Source organism: Tupaia chinensis, unplaced genomic scaffold (genome assembly GCF_000334495.1).
Source record: "Tupaia chinensis unplaced genomic scaffold, TupChi_1.0 Scaffold146445_1, whole genome shotgun sequence".
NCBI lineage: Eukaryota > Metazoa > Chordata > Mammalia > Scandentia > Tupaiidae > Tupaia > Tupaia belangeri.
Genome location: NW_006206301.1, coordinates 1,493,527 through 1,503,070, shown reverse-complemented (window position 1 = coordinate 1,503,070; position 9,544 = coordinate 1,493,527). Strand labels below are relative to the sequence as shown.

Genomic DNA, 9,544 nt, shown 5'->3' with positions numbered 1-9,544 from the left:
GGAAGACACAAATGTAAAAAAATTGTCACAGAAAGTCTACTTTAAACAGAAGATTTTCTAAACAATCACAGAACTTCATTTAACCCAATTATGGGTAGCTAAATTATAAAAATATTACTTTCCTTTTGAATCTTGGTCACAGGGGGCCACATACACAACAATCCCACCGTCCATCTAAGAATTTCTGTGCTGCTTCCAGTTATGATAAGTAAACTGAAATCCAAAGTACAGTCATGTACCACAATAACACTGCATCTATGGTAATGGTCTCATTGGTTATACCATATGACCTAGGTGTGTAGTAGGATATACTATCTGGGTCTATGTAAGTACACTCTTGATTTTTGCTCAATGACAAATTTGCCTAGCGATGATGCACTACTCAGAACGCAACCAAACTGTGGAGCAACACATGACCATTAAATGAAAATTCTAGGACACATCAGTGTTTCACAGGGATAATAAAACAGCATGGATAACCCTGCAAATCTGGGGTATATGGTCACTACAGAACAAAACAAGAGCGGTAGAGAACTTCCTATCTATTCGTCTCCTCCTAGTGCCTCAGGTGCACCCTACCCTGATACTACACCACCCCCTGACGCCCATATTATGCAAAGTGGTCTATGCTTTAAATGATCTATTTTCTTCTTTTCCCAAAAACCCTATTCTCAGCAAAAACTGTTAACAGTCAAGGATGAAGTAATCAAAACAAGTCCACTCATGAGTAACTTCCAAATATCAATATTTGCTTTTGGGAGATGGGGGAAAGCAAGTGCGGTTAAGGATATTGTTTCATTTAACCTAAAATCTTGTATATAAACCAGTATACTGTGGTATTTCAAACCATTTAGCAAAAGAGGAATGAAAATATTTAGAACCTGTGTGTGAATATACCAAAAAAACCCTAAAACATTATTAGAAATGCCTTTAATAATTACTGCCACAATATAACTTCCCATAAAAGCATCTTACTGTTTATTTGGTCTCCCTTTTGAGACTATTTGAATAAAATTTTATTAATTTGCCTCAGTTCCCTACAGAAAATTCCAAGCATAAGCAAGGATTTTCTTTGGTGCTGGCCTGACACTAGGCTGGACAACAAGTTTATTTGGTTTTGGTTCAGCATTTTACCTAATAGACATATGCTGCAGGAAAGAATGAATACTTAGAGGAAGTAAAAATTTTAAAAATAAATTTTGGCAGCATATCCATGAAGGGTTTGTGAGAGCAGCAAACTAGCATTTACAAGCCTAAAACTGACTTAAGCGTATGTAGCAGTAACATACATTTTAGGAGGTGGCTATGTGTAACTCAAGGCAGTTAGCTTGAGTTTCGGTCACTGTGTCCTGCATTTTCTGGGCCAGTCTCAATTTGTAAGATTTTCTGCCTTTATCATACCAGATATCTTAATTTTAAAAATTAATTTTTTTAAATAATCCAAGACAAAAGCCTATGCACCAAGATGTCTGCCTATTCTATTTTGGCACAGACTATATAAACCAAATATTATTCAACCACTATTTTCTCTCATTACTATTGTACAAGAACATTAATGTCCCTGACTTTTACAAGAAACACTAGCAATTTTTTCTCACTACTCATTAAAGCTATGCCCTGTGTTTTAAGAGTTATTAATATATGTTCTTCAGAATGAAGGGTTTCTAAGTCAAGAATACATGTACTCTCCTAGCAGATTATTTAAGAATTTGGATAAAAGAGCTAAATAAGCACATATCATTAAAAAAAAACCTGTCAATATTATTTTGATGAACCAAACGAATTAAGGAATTCTTGGTACTGTAGACAAAAATCTTAAGGCAGGTTCCAAATAAGTCCAGGAAGCGGTCCCCTTTGTCCCTTTTTTGATGGTCTGTACTGTATAGTATATATTGATATATTAGCTATCACAGATAAGTTCAAAAATAAACTGCTGATAAGGTTTAAATATTTCCACAATTGGTCTTTTCAAATATAGGGGCTTTTCCCATCTCCCTTCCCATAAAGGAAAACTTAATGCAGCTCAGACACAAGTGGAGATGTTAAGGAAATGGACTTCAGCCTTAAGTAGTAGTAGTATGAAGTCTTACATTTGTAAAGATGCCCTGAAGTAAAATCATAATCTTAGTCTGCATGAGACCTGAGAATCAACAAACCCCAAATTTAGAGACTATAAAATGTCCATTTAAAAGCTTGAAAAATTATTTTTTTAATTATTTCAGGGGTTATGTGTGCTTGCCAAAGACAGAGAGGTGTGGCAGTGGGAGGGGGAAGCACCTCCCAGTGGGGCATGGTCAGCTGTAATCTCTTCTCTACTTCACCATCCTGTTGGGAATTTGGTCACAGACACATACAAGTGCCCGGCATGTTTTTGAAGCAGTAAGAGCTAGGATTCAAAGGGCCATGTGGTATCAGGCTCCCTTTACCACTAGGCTACCAGGCCCAGCCTCCCAAACTCTAGCTTTACTCATTTATTTAGTAAACAGTAACTGGATGCCTACTTCAGCCAGGGTCTACACTGGGAACGAAATTGATTCTTTCTAACTTGTTACTGCTAGTGGACTCTTACCTGAAGAGTATAAACAAAGATTTATAAGAGCTAGGAGGAGATTTATCTCTTTTAGTTTTTTTGGAGGTATGGATTCTTTTTGAAAGGAGATCTGAGCGGAGCTTTAAAGGACACAGGAGTGGGATGGAAGGATGAACATTCTGAACAAATGAGATAATATGTAAAAAAAGAACCTAAGATGGTCTGCAGTATCCTCAGAAGTCCCAAGTTATGAAAAAACTGCAAGTCAATTCCTCCCTCTCTCACAAGCACACAAAATGCAATATGCATCCAAATACATTTTCAGAGGTAAATGTCCATCACTCTCATCTGATTATAAGAGAAGCAAATCCCCCAAACCCCAGTGAAGATTAAGAACCACTGCTGTAGGTACCTTTGAGCTCAAAAGCAGAGTGATTTGATTGGATTAACAGACAGGAGAGATGGCTGTGGCAGCAGCAATGTGAAAGATTAATATCAGGAGACTAAGACTGTGACTAGTTGGGATGCTATGATTTGGTGCAACATATTTGGAAGAAATAAAGACCTAAAGTAGGAAAAATGGGTAATATGAGTAGGGAAGTAAGGCAGAGCATGGCAAAATGTGTGCAAGGTAAAATCAGCCTAACGTGGACAATGAAACAAATAAACCTAAGGAAGAGGGCTGGGGAAAAAAGAATTAGGGTCTTCAGCATTCTACCTTAGGGAACTAGGTAATGCCAAAAACTTATAGAGAATACAAGACCACCCACCATCCAGTCTCCCAACGTTTTCAGGGAGAGAAGTTAACTTCAGTTGCAAATCTTCAACAGCTCATCTATACTCAATTAATTAGTGATAGGAAATACTATTTAGCTAAAAAAAATAAAAAAAAATCAATAAATAGTATTTACTCCCCTGCTCAGAATTATAGTCCTTTCTGGATAAATGGATAAGCAGAAAGACATTTCCAATACAAACATCGAAGTATTAGAAATATCAAAAATTCTGGGAACCAGCAGTTAGCGTAATGGCTATGTCGCTGGATTCCCACGTAGTCGACCGCGGTTCGCGTCCCGGACCCGGTGGCTTAGAACTCACGCTGGGTGCATGTGTGTGCGTGCCCAAGATCCCGAGAGGAGAATGGAGAAGGGATTGCGGCGTGACCATCCCCCCTGGGGAGTGACTTCTCACTTTCTGTCTCTAAGTCTCTCTATGTCTGTCAGGCGAGCGCACGCACCCTATAGCAAAAACTTCTCAAAAAAAAAAAAAAAAAGAAATATCAAAAATTCTCATTATTTTTGTTGTAGCAACCCACTGGGCCAGCATAAAAACAAATTTTCACTTCCAAATCTACATTTTGGGAAAAAAATCAAATTTGATACATAGATTATGAAGATAAACAAGGCTACAGGAAATATGATGCCAAATAAACACCTGCTTGTGGTACTGATGAACTTTTAATACTAGAGAAAAACAAAAGGTCTCCTTTGCAGTCTTCTGATCACCTGTACGATATCCCTGAATAATGAATAGCATCATCTCTTGTGGATTAATTACTATGCCCTCAAATTCTAAATTCTGTAGGTGTATGGGAGAGTGAAAGAGGGGTATGGACTTTAGGTGATTATAACAATTAGTCAATCAGCTCTCAAATTCTAAACCCAAATACAGAGTACACAGATGTCTGTGAGAAGCAACAGGATTCTCCCCAGCTTGACCACTATTCTTGTCCATTTGTTAACAGAATACATCTTTTTAGCATGACAAGAGTTCTCTATTACCTGGAGTCTATTTACCCATTCAAACTAACTTTTCATTCTGTCCAACAACCAAACTATCCATTTCTCTCAGACATTTCTCTTCACTTCTATGTAGTCTCTGAATTTTTTTATCTTAAGTTCTGCTATAGGGCACATGTGCTTGCCAGAGACAGAGGTTAAGAAAGAAATCACCCCTTCAGCGGATGGTCACACCACAGTCCCTTCTCCACTCTTTTGGGATCTTGTGCACTCACCCACACACACCTAAAAGTCAAGCCCAGGTCCAGAACTCTAACAGCCCATTTTGCCACAGGGGATTCAGCACCTTAACGTGCATGCCACCTGCTGCCTATTCTGTTATTTTGTCATTATCTGCTTCCTTCCTAGACTACAAGTCCCCTGAAGACAGAGAAAATGAATCGTTCTATCTGCAGTGCCTTGCATCTACCCAATACAGGTAAATTTAACAGAGAGAAAGCCAATTCTAGATACAGAAAGTACAATCAGACATATTACTAAAAATCTGAAAAGCACAAGGGAAATGGACAAGCTCTAAATGAATCAAAAACAAAGAATGAATGGATTATGAGTAATAACCATACAATGATAATTTAATTGACCATAGACTCACTTTTAATATCTATTTTTCTCAAAGTTCTTTCCTTATTTATTCCTAAATTGTCAAAAATCAACCTTTGGGCCTTATTTTTGTCCAAACCAAAAAAGGGTAGATCTGCCTCACCTTTATTTGCTCTCACTTTTGACATCAACATTTTTTTTTTGGAGAGGTTTTTGCTATAGGGCGTATGCGCTTGCCAGAAAGACAGAGAGACAGAGAGACAGAAAGCGAGAAATCACACACACACACACACACCCCATGGCCATGCTGCAATCCCTTCTCCTTCATTCTCCTCTCGGGATCTTGGACATGTGCATACATGCACCCAGCATGAGTTTAAGCTACCAGGTCCGGGACTCGAATCGTGGTCGACTACACGGGAGTACAGTGACAGCCATTACATCAACTGCTGGTCCCGACATCAACATATTCTAAACAGTTATTTTAATCAGACCACTAGTCTGATAGAACTAATTTTTGGAAAGGTTTAACTGAAGCATACTACATTTGGGCACATTTTTTAAGCTGAATAAAATGGAAAGAGTTGAGAGAATGTATGATTTAGACTTAAGAAAATTTCACAACTGGATAGAAAGTAGACTAACCCAAAATAGTGGCAATCATGGTTGTTAAACAATTTTAAAGCCCTCTGGGCCAAATGGTCAAATCCTGAATAAGCTAATCTTTGCACCTGACTCTGCCTATAGTCAGTTGGTACTCAAAATAAAACTATGAATTGTCCTTCACAGTCTGATAAATACAGAACTACCTCTAAAACAGAAGTCTCAGAAGGTACTTCAGAAAAAGTGTGTTTAGGGACAGTCCCACAGCACAGCAGTTAAGCACTGTGTACAGAAAACTGGGTCCCACAAGGCCAACAGTGTCCGAGCCCCTGCCCCAGTGACTCTGAAAAACATGCTGGGCTAGTGAACTTGTGTGTGCCCCCAAATCCTGAAGTGATGGAGAAATGTTAGGAAAAGGATTACAGCATGACCATGCCCAACGGAGTAGGGTTTTCTCTCTCTCTCTCGTTAAGTACATATATATACCCTCTGGTAATTTTTTTTTTTAAAAAAAGCACATTTAAAAAGGTTGTCTCATGAACAGTCCTTAATAACCAAGGTCTAATTTGCAGAAGGATCAATTTTTTTGATCATTGCCAAAAATTAACAAAAAACTTTTCTCACATATAGAAAGCATAAGAAAAGCAGTATTAGTGACATACTGATTTGATCAAACTCCTCTCAAAAAACAAGCCTCTTTTAAAAAGAAAATAACAGCAGAGAAAATAAAGTGAACTACCCCCTAGCCTCAAAATGAATCGCCCCTGAAGAATTCCAAAATTCTTATCTCTGTAAAGCATGAGCACGCAAAAGTAAGATTTTCTTTGTGAAGCTGAGAAAAAGCACATATATGATGAGAAATAGGCTCAAAATGTTCATAGAATCTGATGACCAAAGTCTCTCAATATATAAAAATGAACTGATTTGCTTTCTGGAATCAAGAGTGATGCCATGAGAGAAGGGAGCTTTGAAACTGACAATATCGGCAACACTGAGGTATCAGACCACAAAAAAACATCTTGTTACAATAGATAAGTAAATAATAAAAATAAGTAATGATAAAAATAATGACTATTTACTAAGTGATACATATGTCAATACTTTGCATGCATGAGGAAATCAGAACTAATTTACCTGCCAAGAAAGTACTGATTGGGATCCAAGTCTCTTTGACCTTAAGCCCAAGAAAACTCTTATGACTGTGTTGTACTGCCTCCTACAGGTAATCAAAAGCTCCAGAGCAACAGAAAAAAAAAATAACTGAACTATGCTAAACTGATTAAGATAGATGAGGAGCCACTCATATTAAATAGATACATATGTAGTTGGTACCAGGAGTAGACAGAAAAGACCTCCCAAACTAATTAAGGTTAGAAGGAAGCTAAAATGATTAGTATCATTCAAAGTGAAAACACCTACACTGCAATTGAGGGAACCAATGCATAGCCTGAAGATGAACAGGATAAACTGTATTGTTCTCAATCTAAGGAGAAAGTACACTAAAACGAAGATTGGCTTGCAAATAATTATTAAAGGGAAATAAAAGGGTGGCAAAGAAAAAGAGGAATGGCTCAGAGGTTAAGTTTAGAAATTTTACCTAGGAATAAACTCCCTTATCCAGACATATGCCAAGGGGAGATGGCTACACCCATACCAAGTCAGCTATAAGGTCATCTAACTAAATCCCCATCCTCTGATTTCAGGTTCACTAAGCAGCTAATTAGAATTTGCATTCCTACTCAAATTCTGCCTAAAGGGAGACTTTGCTGATAAGAGAAATATCTGATCCACTGTAGGTTAGGAAAATTCATCTTTCTTTCTTTTTCTAAATAATCCAATTTGGAAAATTTAACTTTCATTTTCAAGACCCTCACCTCTACCATCTTACTAAATAACAGGAATACATTACTTAAACCTTTAAAGCCTTAGATTCCTCTTCTCTAAAATGGGGACAAAAGTAAATATCAACAGTTAGCAGAGTAAAGCAAATAGGTATTTGGTGCATGGAAAACAAGGAAATGTTAATTCTATCTAACTACACTGCCCAAGCTCAGAGCTAGTAATTGCAGAAAGCTGAGATCTGAACCCAGATTTACTCCAAATCCATTCTTTTTTCCATTACGACATTCCTCGCAGACTCTAGTCTCAGTTGTCATCCAAGACTCTAAGACTTAGGACAATATACTCAACCATTCTGAGCTTCATATTTTTAAGTGACTTTCCTTCTAGGGCTTCTTAGGCAATTTGAAAATCAGTGCAAAACAGAACAAAAAAAATTACCGCATCATCTACTGGGAAACCAACCCCGTGCTTTAAAGTTAAAGCCCTAACTTTTCAGTAACTTCTATGCTGTCTGTGGGGCTACTGATGTGCCTAATTATCTCCACTATAAGCATGCTGATCCACAGGATCACTCCAATAAACAATCAGAGAACCAGTATTTTGAGAGTTGACTTTATAAAATCAATGACTGGCTACCAATATAAAAGAAGGAATTTCATTCACCACCACAGGTTGTCTAAAAGTCATAAAAAAGGAAGACTGATCAACATCTGTTTGGCTTAAAAAAAGAGCCATCGAAATAGTAAAAGCTATTATCTTTAGACCAGAAATGTTAAAACAAGGACTAAGAACTAAAGTACAGCTTGTTTTGTAACTAAGGACTTAAGATTTTCAAGGAGATTGGCAAATAAATTCCCTACCATTCTAAATCAACTGCTTGATACAAATAATTTCATTAAACATTTATAAGACGAAGCATACATATACTATGTAAACTGCATTTATAAGAAATTTTTTGAAAAGAATGGATTTCTGAAAAGAGGATATATATAAAATCTCAGCACAGGAATCTCGGTAGAATTAAACTACTGAAATTCACAAAAATTAACCAAAAGCAAGCCTTGGTAAGAAAGCGAAGAAGTTCAACAGAGATGAATTTAGTGAAATTATCCAGAAGACGAAGAGTGTTACCCGAATAGCCTCCACTACATTTACATACTGCTCTCACATTTCGTTATCTTGCCCTGATAGTTTTTTCGGCTGGATGTTTTCCTGAAAGAGGTAGCGTCAAAGGTTAAGGAAATTGTTCAATCGATTCTTCAAAGAGTTGCCAGATTTGTCTTCTACCAGCACACCAGTCGCCTGTGAGCATAAGGCAGCTTCTCTAAAAAACCACAGCTAATAAATTTTTTAATCCAAAATTTAATCTTTTGGGTTAAAACCTTCAACCTCACTTTTTCAAGCTTTACTTTTGTTTCAATACGATGAGCGAAGAAATCCGAGTCATAAAAAAAGATCCAGCGCCACGATTAGAAAAGTGTCATTCCATCCCCCTCCCCCGCAACACAAACACAACTTTTGAAACTTGTTCCCAAGCTTTCTAAACCCCACGCAGAAGGTCCCCACACCTCTCGACTGAAGTGGTGCCCTCACCCAACAACGGGCGAGGGGAGGAGGGAAGCTGGCTGATACACCTTTTCCAAGAGACCTCGGAAAGCAGAAGCAGGATATACTGTACCTGGGCGTTGGCTTCGTGCAGTTTGTGTTCCGTGGAGACGTGGTGCCTCAAGAGAAGGGTTTTCTTGTAGTTGCGGGTCCCTCGTGAAAGCTCATCATGCCCCACTTGGGGAAGGTCCACGCTTCCCCCATCCTCAGAGGTCTTTTGGCACCAGCCGCAAGACATAAGGCCAGTATCCTTGGAATACCGCAGCCAGGGAAAGTCCTTGAGCCAAGAGGTCTGAAAGGAGCACTGTAGCTTCTGCATTAGAGACTTGGGCCGCGCGAGCGGGAAGTGCTGGACAGGCTCTCCTTCGCCAGCTCCCGCACCGCTGCCCTCCACTTCGTCCCCGCCATCGCCGCCCGACCGCCTGCTGCTGCTGCAGCTGCCGCCTTCCGCCCCGCTGCCGTCGCCCAGGCTCGCCCCCTCCTCCTCGTCCTCGGTGCTGTCGCTCAGGGACGCGCCGTCCTGCATCAACTCCTTTCCCTCCAGCGCGTCCAGCTCCAGATCCACAGCCGTCGGCCCTCGCCCATTGAAATGCCTCAGGGGCCACGCCGAGGTCTCCGGGCGGCC

At 39.1% G+C, this 9,544-nt stretch overlaps 1 protein-coding gene across 1 annotated transcript in view; it reads right to left on the bottom strand.

Annotated features, from left to right (window-relative positions):
* Window positions 1-9,544, bottom strand: part of ZBTB10 (zinc finger and BTB domain containing 10) — a gene marked incomplete at its 5' end in the record, with an annotated part of 39,007 nt that extends 29,463 nt beyond the window's left edge. Inside the window, 1 exon segment of the mRNA XM_014584338.2 lies at window positions 8,993-9,544. Within this exon segment, the coding sequence (XP_014439824.1) occupies window positions 8,993-9,544 (552 nt within the window).